Source organism: Glandiceps talaboti, chromosome 11, assembly GCF_964340395.1.
Source record: "Glandiceps talaboti chromosome 11, keGlaTala1.1, whole genome shotgun sequence".
Lineage (NCBI taxonomy): Eukaryota > Metazoa > Hemichordata > Enteropneusta > Spengelidae > Glandiceps > Glandiceps talaboti.
In genome coordinates this window covers 16,259,922-16,281,288 of record NC_135559.1, presented here as the reverse complement: position 1 = coordinate 16,281,288, position 21,367 = coordinate 16,259,922, and the positions used below count along the sequence as shown (strand labels likewise).

Here is a 21,367-nt window from a genome sequence, read left to right as displayed (position 1 = left end):
GAGAGAAAGAGAGAGAGAGAGAGAGAGAGAGAGAGAGAGAGAGAGAGAGAGAGAGAGAGAGAGAGAGAGAGAGAGAGAGAGAGAGAGAGAGAGAGAGAGAGAGAGAGAGAACATTCATTTATTCTTTAAATTTGTCACCTTTTTTGAATCCAAACAAGAAGTTGATTGGCAAGACCTCTTTGTAAACGTATTGTTAGAAAACAATTAGGTAAGGTCGGAAGTACTTGCCACTCCAAATTCAGATACAAAAGGTGTTACCACAAGAAACGGAAATATCTAATTGCGACTCATTGCGTCAAAATCTCCGAAATATATGAATTTCCATCACATTAGACCTACAATGGTCTCCACTGTCTATGGTTAGAGAAAAACACAAATGAAAAGTTATGGACAAAAATCAGATCGTAGTGTCTGGTGTGAGAATAAAAAAAAGGGATACTTGAAGAACGAACCACCGTGGATGATGATTCCATGAACGAATAGACATGCTTTTGTGTCTAGTGTGAATGCTGAAGACGGTTTTTGGTGACTTCAAATGTCCTTATACCAACTTGTATTGTATCGGAAGAACATCCGAGGTCTAGCAGATAGACTAAGTTCCAGGTTCAGCAAGTAGACACTTTTAGAGAATGGGATTAGGGGAGGGTCACATTTTACTTTGAATCATTATATTGTCAAACATTAATTGTCAGCTGTGATGTGACGAGAGGAGTTGGTCTCACAGGTGTAAAATGGGACTTGAACAGTTGGGTAAGATACTAGGGGATAATGTTGGGGAGATGTTGACAACGTTGAGGGTGTGCCAATCTAATCGTCCGGAGTTGTGGCCTTCGCTCAACCAATGCAATGATATCAAAACTGGTGTTTAATTTGCCTCCATTATCTCTTAGACGTAAATTTCTTGACCTGTGTTTTGTCTATAAATGTGTGAATTCTAGATTTATTTGCCCAGATATTCTTGATAAGTTTAATTTTTATGTTCCTCCAAGGTGTTTTAGATTTAGGGAAATTTTTAGGCTTCCCAACCACCGTATGGATCTGTCCAAACATGCATTTGCATTTGAGGCTTTTAAATAGTCTGTATCCTTATGGCATTGACCTTTTTACGTCGTTTGCTGATTTTAAAAATGAATTGAAAGAGTTAATATATACAGACGGGTAATTTTACTTAATTTTGTATTTCTTTATGTTTATTGTATTTTCCACATTGTGTAAAGGTATAGTGTAATTGTTATTGTGATGTATGGTACACGTTTTGTTCAATCATTTATTGTATTTTATCAAGGTCGTCCTGTTATTGGGCTAAGCCTGTTGGATGATGAATGAATAAAATAAAAATAAAAAACACATGTATTTATTAATGAAGTACCTTCACACAAATCCACATCGCGGTAGTAGTGGAAAATAACCAATGCCTTTAAAACGTTGAACATGGTGGCAGCGGTGGGATTAAGTCCTTACCATTGATTCTAAGATTTGTGTCCTTTTACATTTTGGACAACAGTTTAACCCACGTTTTGAACTACTTTAACAGGGGGAGGGTTATGTTTTACAGAAAGAAAGTTGAGGGGGGACCATGGTTTAGCACGACGAAATCGGGGGAGGGTGACATTTTATGCAACAGCGTGAGTCTGATTTCCCCTGACCCTTCCGCCCTCCCCCTTTAATTACTGATGGCTCCCTAATTCATGTGTACCGTATTGTAATGTAATGTACATACACTGAATGTCATCTCTAAACAAGTCAAACAAAACTACTCTATATTATTGTCTCACGAAACCATCATTCAAACAGTAGGTATATGTACATGAGCGAACGTCGTCTGATGAACACTAAAATGTACATTATGTATGTATGCATATATGTATGTATGTATGTATGTATGTATGTATGTATGTATGCATGTATGTATGTATGTATGTATGTATGTATGTATGTATGTGTGTGCATGACAGACAGACAGACAGACAGACAGACAGACAGACAGACAGACAGATAGATAGATAGATAGATAGATAGATAGATAGATAGATAGATAGATAGATAGATAGATAGATAGATAGATAGATAGATAGATAGATAGATAGATAGATAGATAGATAGATAGATATTCCAGGTTGATGCATGGTGTATCACACCATTTCTTAGCAAAAAAAATGCAAAGAAAGAGAGTTAAAAACGTTTTACCCCGAAAGGTCGGGGATATTTCTCAGATGTTTTGAATTGCCTGTTATGACGTATTTTGTGTAGTATTGGTTTAATTTGGTTTAATATCAATTTGCATCAACGACTGGAGTATAGTTATTCTGATTTATTCAAAACATTGAATTTCCAGTAATATTTGTACAATCCAGACAATTCTGTCGTTCAAAATTACCACTTAATCCCATGTTTATTTTTAAGGAATCAAAAAATCATATGAATATATTGATATTAACTGTTTTGTTAGATATGTATAGAATGACTCAACCGTATATGTATGAAATCAATATTGATTTTGGGGTCCGCACCCAAAAAATCAGCGACTCGGTAAATCACGATTTGAAACTTTTTTTTACAATGATACTACTAAAGAAAGGTAAGGTAGACTTCTAAGGCATAATAAAAAAAATGGTGTGATTCCGATGACGCTCAATTTTGGAATAGATGGGTAGGTAGATTTTTAATTTTATTTTTGTTATAATTTCTGTGTGAGTGTCTAGTTCAGGTTTTCCATTGTTTTCCAAATGGTTTCTGTGTTGTTTATTCCTTCCTATCAGCCATTACAGATTGGAAGAACAGTTTTATTTTGTCTTTTTAAGTTGATGCCAGTTTCCGCATCCACTATTTCTCGTGAGACTTCACAATTTTATCATTTTTTTCTCGGAAAAAAAAGTTTAGGGTCGGCAGTGAAAAGCTAGGTGGGGTCAGGTAACCGGAACCAAACAATTATTTGTTTAGGACTAATTAACATGTATAATGTTTGGAGTTTTAACTTTTCATTGATCATATTGTCGGTTGTCTGATCGAAAAAAATAATACTCCAGTAACAGCAATTCAGTTTTAATTAAATGGTTGCAAAATTCAGTAGAACTAATGGAAGCTCCAAAATCAATCGAGGGTTTGATAAAGGTAAAGTTACTAGTATATGTGTAGATAAAACTACAAGCCCAGTGGAATAAACGATCAAAATTTATTTTGTGTCAAAAGTCTAAACACGACAGTCTGACCTGTCTAACGTCGTGTCAAAATGTATGTATTTCTGTATGTATGGCAGTGTGGCCTTGTAATAGCCATCAAAGTTATAAACAAACACAGATATTTTTGTCGGAAATTATTATCAAACCATTGGCCTACTACTTCTGTCACTGAGTAAACGATTCTTGGATCTAGGCGCTGCATGTAATATATAGCAAACAATTTCATCACGGATACGAAGAACTTCGCAAATCATTGCATCGCATTGTTAGATAGTTCCGGAAGAGGCTATCTGTGATCGAACTATGAGAAGAACAGAATAGTTCGTTCATCACTATGATGCTACGTAATACAACATAAAAAAGACTTGCTACAATAGGAAATACAACAGATGAATTTCTAAAATAAGGAGTATTCGGATGCCTTTGTTACATGAAAAATCGTGTCCAGACAAGGCACATGTTTAGATTAGCTGACAACTTGTTGGATCCGGGCTGTATACTATAAAAGACGTGTTACAGCATAGCTTCTAAATCACACAAGCAAAGTTTCATCAACGCTTGAACATCGAATACCCAGCCAGGTAAGACGAAGTTTTAATGTTCTTTAGCGCAACTTTGTAGTTGTTTTGCCGTAGGTTAGATTCTGGATGATAACTCTTAGCGGTGCAATCATCGCCTTGTACACGTGTCAGCTATTTGTTGGTCACCTCTCGGTACAATTCCTGTCTTTTATGCTAGCGGTGATATAGATTATACGGTATGATGAAACTTCAATATTTAGTTTTATCTGCACGTTTACGGCGTGTCGTTGTGATGCATGTATAGGTATGTGGCACAGAAGGCATAATTATACATGTTGTAGCGTACTGTAGCGCTGTATATTTGTAGGGCAGGGAAGTGTCAACCACGATGAGTGCACCGCTGTTATTATAGACAAAGGTATAACCACTTTCACAATGTCGCTGTGAAGAAATTAAGCTAATTAACCACAAACAACAGTCATTGTTGATAGGATACACCGATTTCCGATGTACGCACCATCCATCAAAAGACGTGTACATGATCTGATAACACGCGTATCAGAAGTCGAGTCGAATCTATTTTAACGGTGTGACGAAGTACATCAAATGCTGATAGAATTTTGAACGTTAATAGTTTGTTTCACGCATGTAGTGGTAGTTTCATAGCGACTCCTCGTTACCACAAAGCCCACGATCGTATCCCCTCTAGTACCAAACTTCAATTTTCCACTAAAATCACATTATGCAAAATTGCGTTTTCCACTCTAAAACATCTCTTAAAAAAACAAAAAAACAAAAAAAAAACAAAAAAACCATGTTCTACACTTATTTACCCGGTCAGATCACTACATTTTAAAATTTTTGTTTTGGGCAGAGATCACATCTTTCTGGAAGATTTAAAGAGATGTGAAAACCGTGGGTTACAGAAAATGTTAAAAAGAGATTCGATTTGTTTTCGGGCCTGTGTGATCTGGTGACTATAGATAAAGAATATCAGTATCTAAAACTAAATATCATATTTCATGGGTGTGGAGGGGGAGGGAGGGGGGAGGACAAGGGGTGGGGGTAATATTGTCTTTTCGGCAGTGTGATTATATTAGTGTGGAATGTGAGCAATGGCATTCTGTATACTGGTACCCTACCGTGTTATCATATTAAATTGTTGGAAATCACTCAACTTGCTGTATGAATTAAATTTTATCATTTTATATTTCAAAATCACATATTTCGTAAAAAAAATATATTGCGAGTCCGCATGACTTTAATTGACTTCGATCCCAAGTTGTTTAGTAAACTCTTTCAAAAACCAAAATGCAAATATTCGTTTAGGCATGTGTTCTGTTGATAAATTATCAAACACAACAGTTCTAGTGGGTATTGTTTCATATTTTCTGTTTTGTTCCGTTCTGTCGACGTGTCAATTGTTATAGCATTTGGCACCAATACTGAAAACTTTGTCATTGTTCTGCATTGTTATTGCGCATGCGTGGACATATCGATCCTGAATTGAAAAATATTTCTAAATTAACAAATCGATACAATAGCTATATTACATATGTATGGAATGACTGTGGAGGTCACATGGGTGTGGTCAGACTCAGCTTGGTTTCTGCAGTAGGTGTGAACTGTGCATGATTGGGGTTCACAAGTCAATTCGGAAACCTTGAAAAAAAAGTTCGATTCAGGGCCTAGCCTGCTGCATAACTTGAGTTTAATTGCTTTTAAATTGTAATCCGTCAGTACAGTTCCACTCTCCTTCTAACATATCACACGAATTATAGCTAAAACACCCTCTATTTCTTTTTAATTTTTGATTGCATAGTTGGCGATAAAACCAATTATAAGTTGGTGATGCCAAGTAATTAAAAACAATGGCGTTGTACAATACTGCCAATGTCCTAGTAGGAGACGGACTGGACAAACTTTTGCTATTTTCCGTTCTCTATTTACCATTTTAGATAAGAATGTAAAACATGTCTTCTTTTTCAATGCTGTAATAAATGTGTAATAAATAAATATCAATATACACATAAAATCAATCTAAGAAATAAACCTATACTAAGTTTTGCCATCATCTATTTTTTTTCTTCAGATTTGACAGACCACAATTATTATTAACTATTTACAAGATGGAAAACCAGGTTAACGACGAAAAATCGAAACAAGCTGGAGAGGGCGACAATAGTGACATCGTGATTTCATATGTACCCGAAAATATATTCGATGACTCAACCCTAGAAATCATGCGAAATAACGGTGTTTACATCCGAAGACGGAAGCTGATTACTAGTCGGAAAGCTCCCGAGTATATAGCCGAGGACTGCAAAGATGATCGATATTGGATGAAAAGGTTGAAAAATAACGAAGCGGCCAAGAGGTCTAGGGAACGACAGAAAGTGAACAACATGGCGCTGCAAATGAGGGTAGTAGAATTGTTGGAGGAAAACGACAAAATGAAATCTCGAATCGACAAACTTGAAGAGGAACTGAGAAAAAGGAAGAAAGGTGGTACCCACATTAAAAATGAAGCTGCAAATAACAACGCTTCAAATAATGCGGCACAGATGAAGTTGCACGATCAACACCAAATTCCGCCGTACTATGGTCTGCCAATAGCTCCAGTGCCTGTCAATCCATATGCACTTCCCATTGATCTAAGCAAACGTTCTCTAGACCCACGATATCCAGCACACTATAATATTGCTGAGAATTACAGTGAGAGTGAAAGGTATGCATACGACGGGTATGGGTTTGGTAGGGAGAGAGCACCTTCAAGTCTTACACATCCCTTCATGCCAAGTTTTCATCATTATCCGGGATATTTGTACAACATGAAACAAGGCTTTGACGAGTTACCACCTTCTCGACACTCTGTTCGTGACACTGTCACTGCCTCTAAACAGTTCAAAAGAAAGAGAGACCAACACTCCGACATGGACGTCACTAAATTCTCGGCTGTTCATTTAAAGGAAAGCATATACGAAATGGAAAAGTTGAGTAGCCGAGACCGCGACCACGAGAAACCTCAACGAAAACACGGCAAATCTACCACATCGCCGTCTTCGTCAGTATCGTCGCCAACCGAAACACCAACTAAATGTGCTAAAGGAAAACGTACGCTCGGATCAAGTGGTTCTGACAGCGAGAACTCTCAGCTTCCCTGTAAATTAAGATATAAGCGACAAAAAGACAGTTTTTCGTCCGGTTCTGGCTCTGACTCCGATCGCAACGAGAGCAACGACGAAGAAAATATAGACGTTGTCATGTAGTGTTATAAATAATCAACCAATCGGGCTGCCATTTTATATGAATTTTAACAAGCATTCACTTTTTTCCTATGCAATATTCAAATTGTTTAGTCTCCACGCTTAGTGCAATACATTAGTAATAAACTGTTATGATTTGCGTAGCAACTGATTTTGATTTTGAACTTTATATTTATGCCACCAAATGTCTTATTTATTTGATCCAGCCATTTTCACTGTCTTGTTTGAAGTTTGAAATATTTTTATTAGTTCTATTTAAAAAAAGGAAAGAAAAAAGTATTGAACATCTGTTATCCATGCGATGTCAGAAAAGGTAAAGGAAATCCACTCAACCAGGTTTTCAGTTTTCTTGTTTTTAGCAGACGAGGTCATTGATATTTATTCAATAGATATTGAAAATTAATCAATCACCGATTGAGTGATGAAAATGCTATTGAAATGTCATAATTCACACAATGCAAAATATTCTTTAGAAAATTTTTGATTTATGCATAAACTCTTTCACTACTGCCAATCTCGCAAAATTTTGTACACACACAAAAGAAGGTTTTTCCCGCTCATAGTTGTCTACTTGGCCGAAGAAGTGCAATTTAAAAAAAAAAAGTTTTTCGTGAACACTTTCATGTAATATTGTTAGAATTGAATCATGGAGAACATAATTATTAGTCTTTGTATTAATTATTTATTGTAGAATTTTTAATCATGAAATATGAAAATGATCGACACAAGTAATAAAGTTACAATCAAATTTTAAAATGATTATTATATAACTGCTTCAACCGGTGTATTGTGTGAGAGAACAAAAGAGCGTTTGACCACATTCCTGTGGATGACATGTTGCAACGTAGACTGAATACTAATGCCATTGATATTCATTGAATCACTGTACATCTTTGTATTGTCTTCATCGCTCCCGTTGTCTATATTCTGCACCCACCTCTCAGTCCACGCCTTGTTTGAGTCGTGGTTCGATGAGTGACCTTGTCGAATTGCAACATGTCATATTTCCCCGTTAAAAACATCAACATCATTTCAAAATACAACTTTGTATTCTCATATTCCACTTTCACTTAGTTGATAATTTGATGGATAATTCCGACATACTAATGACGTACTCAAGTTTTATACTAATTATATTTTGGTGATGATTGCCTGAGAACAAAACACTGTCCCTAATGAATTCAGCAACGTGGGCGTTTCCGGTTCTCTTGAATATGTATCGCTCTCCATAATCATTTAATAAGTTAAATCAATTATGGATAAGCCTATCACTCGAGCTACAACCTCCTCGTAACAAAAATAATTGATAGTATTTACCTGTTGAACCCCCCCCCCCCACTAGTAAACAAAATAGAACAAAAAAATCACAATGTACATAATTTGTCATGTACCTTGCAAGGATAAAGTAGAAATGTAAAAACAAGCATCCTGGAATAATCACATATATTTTTTTTTTGAGTTAGAGTTGCTGTAAGGGTGTAAGAAAATAATGACACCTCCCCCCCCCCCCACAGTCTAAGGTTTGATGCTATAATTTAACGTTGTTGTTGAGTGCGAAAACTTACGAGTCCGGTGACCTAGCTATCATCTTCGTGGATAACTTAGCGATCTATCACACAAACTCTTACAGCGAATTTCAAAACACCGTACAGATCTGTTTGATACAACCACACAAAAACCAACAAGTTAAACTGCACATGTATGCTACACTTTAAGATAGCAAGATTGAATGAATACAGTTTCTTGCTACATTTTGTCTAAATAACATGCATCAAATTGATACTAAGAAAAGCATTAGCGCCGGAATGTCTCCATGGAGTTGCAATATATTTAAATACTTTATTTCATTTAGACTCAATGTAGCAAAAAATGCGATCTTGCTATTGCACTGTGACATGCATTACTTATTGTTTCTGCGTGGTTGTATCAAACAGAGATACTGAACAGTTTTTTGAAATTCGCTGTAAGTAGAGTACCAAATTACAACAATAATGAAAGTATCTGAAATAAAAACAAAATAAACAATCGTGCACACTAAAAAGCAGTTGATAGAATCGAAAAAAATCAAGAGTGTGAGGAAATGTTCATGTCTCTCTTGTGCACACCGATTCATATCTAAAGCATCCAGTGAATTCTTGTCGACAAAGTGATTAAAAAATGTCAAATAAACCCCGGAAAACTTTTATTTCATATTCTTGTGTGACGTGAATATGGTTTAAGTTGGCGGTATTTATCAAGCGTTTTCTGAAATGTTTAAGTCCGGCCGTGTGTACAATTATAGAAAGATATACCTGCAACTAGTGGCATCAATTCTTATCGACGATCTCTATATAACAATCTAAAATAAACTCTGGTCAACTTAATTAACGTTGTTTGTATTCATAGTCTAATTTTCCTGCAAAGACAACGTCATTGTTACATTTCCCCACACCTCTCCCATGCAGAAATGATGACAGACGTGAATTTTCCCAAAATCTACCGATTGTGCATATAGACGATCTGTCTATCTACCAAGTTATTGTATAATTTATTCCGCCCGGAAACATCACAATAGTTTGACGAGTGTGAAAAAAAAAATCATATTTCAGATGTTGTTATATAACCACATTTTAATACCTTTTCTCCGATAACATGCACACAATGTCATTCATAGTTTTGTTTTGCGAGATACGACATGTTTTACAGAGAATACAATGGATTACTAGGCAACAACTGAATTTATTTTAGTTTGAATCACAGATAATCTAAATTAAACCACCATTTTTGGACGGATTAGCGGTAGATGAATATATCAATTCGGTTAACCTCACCAACGCATCGCACACCGTGCCGGATACTAGTACTGGTACTACGCATACAATACGTGTGATGTCACAAACTGGGGGTTAATTTCCCATAAATCCGTGTAGGAAATCTTTTAAACGGTTGAACACGTATCAAGTGCAATAGAGCATTCCTTACAACTTCAAGATGATATTTTATCACCTAAAATGGCATATTAGTTGATAGTAGTAATCAATATGCAAATACAATTGTATTAAAAGTAGAAATAAATCTGACTGGACTTTCCCTCTATGATTTCATTTATTATTTTATGTTTTCGATTAAAAATGTTCTCACCTGAACTGATACGGTAAAATATCATTACATGGTGGAGAATTGACAGTCTTCATTGTTATACCGTCAATTACAAATGCGACACAAATTTACTTGTTTTTACAGATTTAGTCAACGCTAAATACAAAGTTGAAAACGAGGCACAAGTCTGACCGTCTGCGCGTTGTACTATTTATAGTACATTGCGCAATGTAGAGTTCATTGACCTCGTGTTCGATGTCCAGCATGATTGAGTTTTCGCTTTTGGTCATGTCATACATAATTCGCTTAGTGTTTCGTATTAGATTTCTTACTAATCTTATAATATGTCTTGGGAAGTAAACCGTGAAGCTCGTCATCCAATGATATCCTACGTTATCTGTGTAAATTTTTTCAAAGCTTTCAAGTCCCGAAATGAAATACTTTGTAAATGATTGGACAATTGTTCACCAAGTATATAAGATATGAAATCACCATTTTGTAAATTTAGTATCGTATATTTTTGTCTTCAAGTTGTTATTTATGTTTTTTTTAAACGTTTGCACATGGGCCAGAGGCATTGCAATATGCAATAAATATCCTTGTAGGGAAGTAAACTTCGAACGTCATTTAATTTCGAGAGTATAATTTCTTTGTCCAAATATAAGCCCTAAAAACATGAACTCGATATTTTAATTTGATTCATTATCGCGCGTCCCCTCGCTGTCTGTCTGGATGGTGTTTAGGCCTACCCAGATATTTGAGGCAATACTTTTTATCTTAATTCTTTGCATTGGGTTCACTATCAGTAGGCGTTTAACTAGACAACGAACATCTCTTGAATAGTTCCTGAGTGGTCTTGGCCACTGCGGAGCCTTGTTCATCACTCGACGAAGTTTGTCAATTTTATGATCGCCTTCGCATTTGTAAGCAAACTTTCCCGTCATCATGCGGAAGAGGACGCAGCCGAGCGACCATATATCTGCGACTCGCGGATCGTATGGTTTCTGATCGATAATCTCCGGTGGTACAAATCCGTAAGTACCGTGGTATTTGGCGCATATGAAATCAGGTCCAGTTATGACAGTTGCGAACTTGAAATCTGAAAGTTTCACCCGAAAATCTTTATCCAGCAGAATATTGTGCGTTGACACGTCGCCGTGAGCTATGCCGTGATCATGACAATATGCGAGCGCATCTAAAATTTGTCGAAAGTAAGTAGCGCCTTGAGTTTCAGGAAGACCCGCTAGAGAATCGCCAATGTGTCGTTCTAGACTACCCCTGTCACCTAGTTCCATCACTAAACATTTTTTCGTTCTCGCCTCAAACCAATCAATAAACTTCAAAATATTAGGGTGGTCAAGATACTTCATAATTTCGACTTCTTGATAGAAACCTTTCTTGATATAGATGTAGGGCGCCTCCTCGCGGTCAATAACACGCACGGCAACTTTTCGTCTGGGTCTCTTTTTCGCTGCTATGTACACGTCGGAGTAAGTCCCGACACCGATCGGTGACGAACTCAGCTTACTGTAATTATGTAGCCAGAAATGATATTCTTCGCTGTCTGATATCTGTTTTCGTCCACGGGGCTTGATTTCAGCGAATGGTAAACTATCATCCTGCATGTCTAGGAAATCTAAAGGGTCGATTAACTCGATTCGTCGTCTGTTATCGTTCTCTGGGTTCGAAACATCGTCTTCCGTACGCGTTACGTCACTCCCGAGGTCGTCTGTACTTGGATCCCCGTTCTTTTGACCATTTGTCTGGCTGCCTTCACTTTCGCGCTCTTTTTCGTCTGCGACTCGTTTCTTTGGGTTAAATTTCCGTTCTATTGGTGGCCAACGATAGATAGTTGGAGTAAGCATTTTATCAAAATTACTCAAGTGGTGGTTCATTACCCCTGGCTCCTCTCTCAGCCTACGGTAATCACCCCTACATTCCATGATGGCTTACACCTGTAATAGAACAAGCGAAACGATAAAAAAACTCAGTAAGGTGAAATTAATGTTCTCGCTCATGCAGTCCGAAGAAGATGATTATAATGAGGTGACGTTTCGAGATCAACCCTTAGCTTCATTCAGAAAGTCCTCACATTTGCAATTGTTTGGGAATTTAAATTTTATCACACAACATGGACGATGAACTTCTACTTAATTATAGTCAACTTTTCGATATTTTTTCATAACTAAAACCAAAGAAGACAAAAAAGTTATGATTTCATCTTGGTAAACGTCATGATGATAACGTTTACGTCACAAATATTATAATACGATATTTTAATATCAAATCGTATGAAAAATATATGGACCTACTCAAATTATTCAAAGAGGACCATTGTTGATGAAATCCAATGGCATGTCATATAAAATATAAGAATTTAGCTTTTTATTCTACATTGAACCATTGATCTTGCTCCTAACAGAACAGAAATTGTCCGAAACGTTTCATAATGTGTACTGTCAGACCTCGCCATTCGTGCCTCAAGTTTTACGAGCGAGATTGATGCGATGTTCGAGTCCTCTATATATCGACACGTGTTCGTTATATATGACGAACGTACATTTGAATGTACTTACCTGTCAATTGCTTTATTCTGCAGTGAAGTCAATTTTTCAATTAAATTGGACGGAATTTTAAGTTCGATAACGCAAACTGCCATAGAAATCCTTGGAAAATAGAACGTTTCTCGAACTCGCGGGTGTCTTCGATTCGAATGTATGTAAGTATAGCGCACTGTGTCGTTGAGGCAGTTTGGAAGACATGCAGAGAAGAGCGATTTCGCGTCTTTTTTTTTTGGGGGGGGGGGGTTGGTGGAGGGAGAGAGGTTGCTTTCGCTAGCGCTTTAGAGCGATTTAAGTATATTCTATCTTAAATGCTTTAACCTATACAGGAACATTAAAACCAAATGTCCTACCCGAGTTTTAATTTTGTACTTCATGTCTCTTGTCTAAAAAATATAATTACAGTATTGTATTTGTATATCACCAATCTAATTACCTTAAAGTTCACAAAATGATTTCGTTATCCAATCTGGCTCTACCCGTAAAAGTTCATCGGCAGCCGACCAAGCTTTTTGTGATTTTCACTAAAAATTAAAGTTCTTTAAAAAAATGCATAGCGTACACCGATCATTTTAGGGATGAGATCACTAGTTCAATGTAGAAAAATAACGCCAACAACTGTGCATTCTTTGGGGTTTATGTTTATCTGGTTGCCTATCCATATCCAGCCCCCTTGTTACCTTTACCACATATGCCTGCCATCATTTGGTTGTTGCTAGGCATGTTTGCATACATTTTTTGAAAGTTTATTCCCTTGCCTATAAATGTCTATTATCTTTACAAGATACGCCTTCATTTGGCTGTTGCTATGGGCATGGTGTTGTTGCTAGACATATTTGTATACATGACTGTTTGTAATCTGTATTCACTTCTCAGCTTTCATATTTGCAATATAACCATGATTTGGCTGTTGCTACGGGCGTGGTCTTGTCGCTAGGGATATTTGCTTACATTTTTTTGAATATTTATTCCCTTGCCTATTAATGTCTATTATCTTTATAATATACTCCGTCATTTGCTGTTGGTTGCAAGGGAGGTTTTCAATATGTTTTGAAGAATAACTGCAAAATAGCACCTCCAGAAACATCCGCACCAAGTCCAAGTGTTGAGCATTCAGCTATCAGTCCATCCATCCATTCAGGTGTGCTCGCAAACGCACATACTGGCACAGAGCCTGGGATAAACAAACACTGACACACATACAGACAGATCTCATAAACCCAGTTCAACACATACGCACACATATATAGGATTCCATAGACTTTCAATACCAACACACACAATAATAACATAATAATAATAATAATGTTGGGTTCTTATATAGCGCTTTCCCACTACGTGCTCAAAGCACTTTACAATTATTACCCCTGGCTCGGATCAGAAAGGCACAACGGCCCTTTAGTCTTCCTCAAGGAGCATAAAATCCAATTGCAGCCATTTAAGCGCATAGGATTAAAGCCTTCACATTGCAACCTACATCCTACCAGGTTCCCAGTTATACAGCTGGGTTGAACCATAGACAGTCTATGGTTGAACAAACCCCAAAGCTTTCACAAACTCAAGTAACAGTTAAAATGTGGTGTTTGGGATGATGGATTAGGTAGGAGTGGAGGGGCAGGGGTGTTGAATTGTGCTCACTCATATACATTACATGCAAAGGAGTAAAACACAAAACAGACTAATGATATACATTGCCCATACATTATGCTTCTTTATTAAAATTCAGTTACATTGACTATATTGCAAGAATGTCATGGAAACAGATACAAACTTAAACAAAAGAACATTCTAAAGAAACACTACAAAATGACAATTTCTGTAATCTGCCTTTGAACAATGACTTGGCAATTTCCCCCAATTTCAACTGCCTTTCGAAGGCTAAGAGTTTTTAAACTCGTAACAAAGAGGACAAGAATTTTTTTAGTAATAACATTAACACTCTTTTGCCATGGTAGTTGTAATTTTTTTTTTCTTTTACAATATGGTCACTTTATTCTTTCCTTCTACCCATACAAAAAAAATACCTTAGTAAGAGAGCGAGAACCATGCACTTAGCCAAATAATTCTTTCTTCAGTCTTTGAGACACCACAACATTAGTGAGTTTGTTTTTTTAATTTGTGGTACATAAATGTTATTTTGAAGGAGTTTACAGCAATGATAAAATAGCTATTGTCTTGAAATTATAACAAAAGGAAAAGATCTGAGTGAGGTAATAAACATAAGGTGTTTTCAGTGCTGAGTGACCGTTCACCTTCTGTGTAATCACTGCAAATAGTTGCACGATGCATTGCATGAGATGATGCCACTTATATTTAGCCTTTCTTGAATGTGGACTAACTTCTAATGTGAATGATGGAAAGACATGTTGAACCCTTAATTCGGAGTGATTTTATAGAACAAAGACTAAACATGACAGAGAAGGATTTTACTGGTAAACCCAGGGTACGGTCAGATGACAACCATCTCTCAGAGTATCACAGGCAAACGCCCTGTATGGCGTTGTGTGGGGAGACCTGCAATGCATGTTGGGTCCAGCAACAGGTCTATGTGAGTCACTCTTGCATATTTGCCCTCTTTAGAGTACCTGTATGCATGCGTGCAGTGTAATATACTTGTGGCTGTGACAATAGTTATCTTGTAAAATGTAGTCAAAAAATTTTGATTTTGATGAGAAATCTTGTGTAACTTAGAGAACTCTATCATGATTTTGTGTTGTGTTTGCATGTTTGGCGCTACTCACAAATACAGAAATTGTTTGAATAGATGGCTGAAAAACATTGGAAATTTACTATTAAAAATAGTAACACTATATGGAAGACTAGGTGATGAGCAAACTCCTTCAAAATAGCAGTTTATAGTCTGAGATATACAAGTATATGTATTTAGCAATTTAGCTGCCGTTTATTTAATGCAGAACACTCGAGATCAGATACAACAACTTGACCATTCAATTTCTGATGATGATTGTCTACAAATGTGTACAGGAACCCACCGTCTGACTCAGGCTTATGCTCAAAAGTATCAACATTTTTATCAAGTCGTTTGAAGAAGCCCACATATTTTTGGTAAAAACAGTGCACACTTCTGTTCAACCTCACTGCATGCAGCAGTGCAAGGAGCCATTACCATAGGGCATAGTTTAGCAGAAAGGGACATGCACGCACACAACGTAGCATTGGAAATGTGATTCCCCAGTTTTATCACTTAATTTAAAGACTTCTACGTTGAAGGTAGTGACACCATCTAGTATCTCTGTTTGACCCTGTTCATTATTTTTTAAATCAACTATAATTGTCCCATTTTTAAAGCATAGAATCGACACACATGATGTGAGAGACTATGACAGTCCTCTGGCAGTTCTAGTCTGTTATAAGCCTCTACAAGAAACACTCAGTTATAGTCACCCAACAGTCAAATCTTAGAAAACAATATGAACCATAAAAATATAGATTTTTGTCTCAAAAAAGAAAAAAAAAAGTTTTACATCACAACCTCCTTCTGGTCAGACTTAACTAGCACATTATTTTTTTGAAGTTTTACCATCAAAACAATCATGTACTCATTGCAATTTGTGTCCAATGAAACAAAGAAACTACGAAACTAAAGAAAAGAATGTTTTGTATCTTAATATGAAAACATTTCTGGACCAGTTAGAAAGAAATGCCACACATCTCAAACAGTGCCCTCAGTGTTGGAATGAAATCACTTCTCTTGTTTTTATATTAAGATCGCTAAAACTGTTCATGAGTATAATCATACAAGATAATGAGTATATGATGTTGAGGGTTTGAAAACGAGGCTGATGACCTCAAAGTGTACTGCAAAAAGCACATTACTTTGTATAACCGATAAAGGACAATGGTTTCATTTTCAGCTCGACTATCTCTTCTTCTTTTTTTTATTGTGTAAAACATGAATTTGATGAGTTGTTTAGACTGAACCGAGCCAAGTGTGTATTTATTCATCGGCAGAAAAGAAACGGATGACTACTTATTTGGTAAATCTTTCTTAGTAACCGTATCATACTTGCATCAATTAGTATGACACATTAAACCCCTGAAACTGAAAAAATGTATATTTGATGAAATTATGTCACATTGCATTTTATTTCTATGACAACAGAAAATAAAATACAATGACACATAAACTGAAGTAGTGATTATTTTAGCCTTTAAACCGAGTAAAGTACAGTTTCTGAATTGACTTGGACTTCTCAAGAGATCTGAGAAACGACGTACTTAATTTTAAGACCTGGACTTCTCATTATAAATCTGAGAAATGATGGATGTGCACACTAACTAACCAAATGGTTATATATATACGGTGAAAACATGTGAAACAATGCCATACTGGATGGCTATGTCAAAACCACTTTTGTATGTTACCCAACCACAAATATGAAATCTAACTGGTGTGATGCATTCATTTCATGTTATCTTTCTAATGAACAAAGTTGTATTTCTGACATGGAAGGGTATTGATTTCAAGCTATCCAGAGTATCCTAGTAGACGCTGTAGGGAAAGGAAAGGAGATGTACTTCTGACAACTTCACAAGGATAACCGGCATGTATTAGAACCGTGAACTTTTTACATTGCATGGCCATGAAATCTTTTAATAGACCTGCAACGCTTGCAACTCAACAACATCTGTGTGCTACTTCATTTGAAGTATTCACACAGAAAATGGTTCATTTCAGTATTGATTTCAATTTCACAATGAAAGCGTTGATGTCTTTTTTTAGGTTTTGGATGAAGGTTAGAGTTAAGACTGACGTCGCTTTTGCATTTTATTGTACTAAAAGTTGGATTGTCTAAACTCTACCCCTATCAGTATAGAAGTTTATGGTTCTAATATTCGTTTGTCCTCAGGAAGCTGTCTACAGTACCTTGACAGGGTGATGTATTATGAACATTTTGATATCTAAGTCTCAACACAAGAGGGCACTGTAATGCCGTCATTTTGGGCAAAACCATATTACATCTGTGGACTGTTTACTAGTCTGGGTATAAATGTTGTAAAGTACACCATGTAAGAATTTATCTTGAGTCTAGATATCACACCGGGAAAGTTTTCTGTACAGTCTAATTTCTAAGTTCTAATTTAGGAGAGAAGAAATTCCTAACACCCTCAAGAGAAGGTACCACCAGAGGGTGCCAGACATGTCTGGAATATGAATTCACAAACCTACCGGGTTGAAGTCCAAGCTTATCAGAAACTAATACAAATGTGGGCAAGAAGAGAAAGCTGTACATTTCTGTGATGAGAGTGTATAAAAAACACTAAAACCACACACATATGAATTGATGTCACTAGAAGAACTATGGTCTGCTGGCATAAAAGTTTGAAGGGAATTACTGAACATAGTAAGTATTCAGTGTTGCAGAGAATGTACTGCCTTTCCCCATATCACGATGAGTTGGATCATTTCAACAAGAAAGAAAAAATGGACGATAGTCTTAATTAACGGTTAAAAAAAAGTCATGAACAGACTTTTTTTTGGTTGGTGAAGTAGGTCTCACAACTTTTTTGTTCTCGTTTTAAAAATCCTCTCTTTTCCATGGGGCAAAAAAGTTTGTCTTCCTCACCGAGCATTCATTTGTCTTTGTAATATTTAGCCCCAGCATCCTGCATAGTCCTGGAAAAAAACAATGAACTGGTGTTGATTTTGCTTTCAAGGCAGTACATTCATATCGCAACCCTGAACACTCCTTAGAGTAAGGGGATCAGAGGTCATGCCACTTGGGTCAAAAGGTCAAACTACCATAACACGTAATCTGCATAATTTCGAAACTGGCGCTCTTCTTATGTTAAGTTTTACATTGTATGTTATCACGCAAACCCTCTTTGGTCTTTTTTCGCTTTAGGTCGGATCAGAATTTTTGACATTCAAGAAAAGAAATCGTGGCTTTAAAATCAAATATCTGCTTGGTTGTGAGGAAAATGTAAACTCGCGGTCTGCTCTTCTCTTCAAAAAAAAAAAAAAAGACAAAAAAAGTCAATCTATTGGTCAAATAAAGAATCTGTTTTTGAACACATATATAGTCACATCTGAGTTCCTGCTGCAAGTTATTTTACATTTCAAAAATGTTTTCTAGCCTGGTAGGTATACATTCAAAAAAATTGTAAATTGACATAATTCTTAAACAAGACAACATTTAGAAGTTTTTTTTTTTTTTGTTTCCATTGAAATGGTTAAAATACTTGATGTCTACACGATATGCACATGTACCAAGAAGCCATTCTGACGAAGGCCTTACAAGCCTTTGTCTATTACCATAAACTGTCTCGGAAAATACTCTATTGGAAGTTATCTGGTGTGAGAGGTAGCACCATAGCTGTGTCCTCCCTAGAAAATAATGGAAGAGTCATGGTGAATTTACATAACAATGGAATGTGTTATTATGTAAATGCATCCCTTTCATTTTCTAGGATTCACAGGGTGGAACACACTACTCTTTAAAATGTTTAGGAGAGATTCCTACTATACAGTGCTTGCATACATGAAATATATTAGAATGGAGAGATTAATAACAACATAGACAGATAAGAAAAAACGTTTTGGCATATATATAATAAAAAAAATTTGAAAGTGAAGTAATATTCAGTTCTTGTTCGTATATTTTGTTCATTAGAAATGCAAAACAATTTGTTATGAGAACAAAATTGATTGAAGATCTTATTTCATTATTTATGAGCAAAACAGGGGAAAAGCCAGAAGTTACAAATTATAGTCTGCTCAAGTTGGCAATGTGCCAAAATCTTCCCACACAGTTGAGAATTTTAAAGTGGAACAGACCTACCCTGATGGACTCCTTTAATTTCATTCAGCTATACTTTGAAAAGTATTGCCTGCAGTAAATTTTATCGGATATTTTGAGAAAAAAGTATGAAATAGTTTCGAAGAATTTGCAGCAGCATTTGGTGATATTGAAATGAAAATAACCAATATGATTACTAATGGTTGGAAGACTATTGTGCATAGACATATTGTTGGACTCAACACTATGCTAAAACGAAATTTATCGTGACGGATATTACGAGACAGTTTATCGGTAAAAGACGACCTTTGGACTCTTTATCAATCCCTGTTCATTCAAGGTACAATGACATTCAACTACAGAAGTTAAATTCTCCCAACCCATTATATTTTTTTTTATTATAGAATAATGTTCTTATCGTCACCATGCCAACAGCCTTCCTGCCAAAATTTAGTTGCAGACGTTTTTATTTCCAATCACCAATAATTTTACAAAAAAAGATTTTGCAAACTTTTTTTCTAAATGGTTATACCAAAATATCAGCATGAATGATTTTGATTTCAAATCAGAATTCAGAAGTGATTTTTTTTTTATGTTGCCATAGGAACCATTTTCATTTGGGCAGGAATTCTGGGCACAAACAGAGGTTGTGGAGGGTTTTTTCTTTCCTCCACTAAATACACGTACCAAGTACACTTCCAGGACCCTGTTTAAAAGATAATGTTTTGATTTTTAAAGAGTTCTCAGTTAAGTCTTTTTCTCTCTTTAAACACTTTCACTGCCAACATTTTCCCGCCAAAAATAAAGAGTAAAATTCCTAACTTTGTCTCTAATTTTTGACTGTTTTCTTTTCCATCTTTTCTTTTAGGCATGAAAAAAAACTAACTATTGTACAAATTTTGGGTTTAGATCAAATTTTACTATAAATAAAAAAAGAAAAATTTTTATTACATTAAAAATTCTGACTATGTGAAAAATAGTTGACTGCAGCAGTGAAAGAGTTCAAACACGTTAGGGATTTCTACTTTTAGTCTAATCTGGAAGGCACAGATGTACTCTATACTGGTACAGGTTTGTTGTTTGGCATTTCTTACCACCAGTGATATCCGAGACGTGGTTGGTAGGGAGAGGTGTATGGAGATGGGTATGACGTAGGTCGCTGCATGGCAGCCATACTGAGGGCTGAACTGGCAGACATGCCTCCTGCCATAGCGTTTTCATACTGTAACAAAAACATAAATATCAACATGTTTAACAATTATATCTTCTCTATTAGACATTTGACATGTACGTTTTTGGTATGCAAAGTCTGTCAAATGAACTCATTTATATTGAAGTCCCAGTACTTATAGTGACAATGGGGGTGGTGGTGTGATGTTTCACTGATTGGACGCAATATTTGTTAACTTACAGTATTTTACCCTGAGACAAACAATAACAGAGACACCACACACCCTGTACCTAATCACATTGACAAGTGATAAGCATTGCAACTATTCTTTTACAGTGCAGTAGAAACAGGCCATTGCGGAAATTACTACATATAGACTTAAAGGCCAGAGTTTCAATCCCAGGTTCTCACACTAGTAACAGTAGTATTATCTTATCAGTGGCGCCATGAGGATTACATAGGATTATTCTTTTGTTCCGGGCCTACTTTTTCTACATCTTTGTCAGACAACTGTTTTTTACACCTAATGTTTAATACTTTTATCAAAGTGGGCCTTTAATGATTTTAATGGTTTCAATTGATTACTTTTCTACTGATAAACACTGCTACACCCAAACTGTAGTGGACACCTTTGTAATTAATTGCTTTGGATTTCAACTCATCTGTGTTTGTGCCTAAATGTTTTGTCCCATTCTTGAAATGCCACATCAACTGTGATTCTACTGTATAATTACCTGTACTCCTTAACACAAATGTCATTGCTTTAGGACACACCCAGCTAACTTGTTCTATTTTAATAGTAACATCTAACTATTCTGTGCCCCTTAGCC

The 21,367-nt window shown here is 36.1% G+C and overlaps 1 protein-coding gene across 1 annotated transcript in view; it reads right to left on the bottom strand.

The window, feature by feature from the left end:
- Window positions 1-14,303: 14,303 nt before the first annotated feature.
- The window catches only part of LOC144441922 (uncharacterized), a 46,197-nt gene continuing 39,133 nt past the window's right edge, over window positions 14,304-21,367 (bottom strand). Inside the window, exons 7-8 of the mRNA XM_078131187.1 lie at window positions 20,461-20,588; window positions 14,304-18,954 (exon numbers count right to left, since the gene is read on the bottom strand). Coding sequence (XP_077987313.1) covers window positions 18,906-18,954; window positions 20,461-20,588 — 177 coding nt within the window. The 3' untranslated portion in view covers window positions 14,304-18,905. The remainder of the gene's footprint in view (window positions 18,955-20,460; window positions 20,589-21,367) is intronic.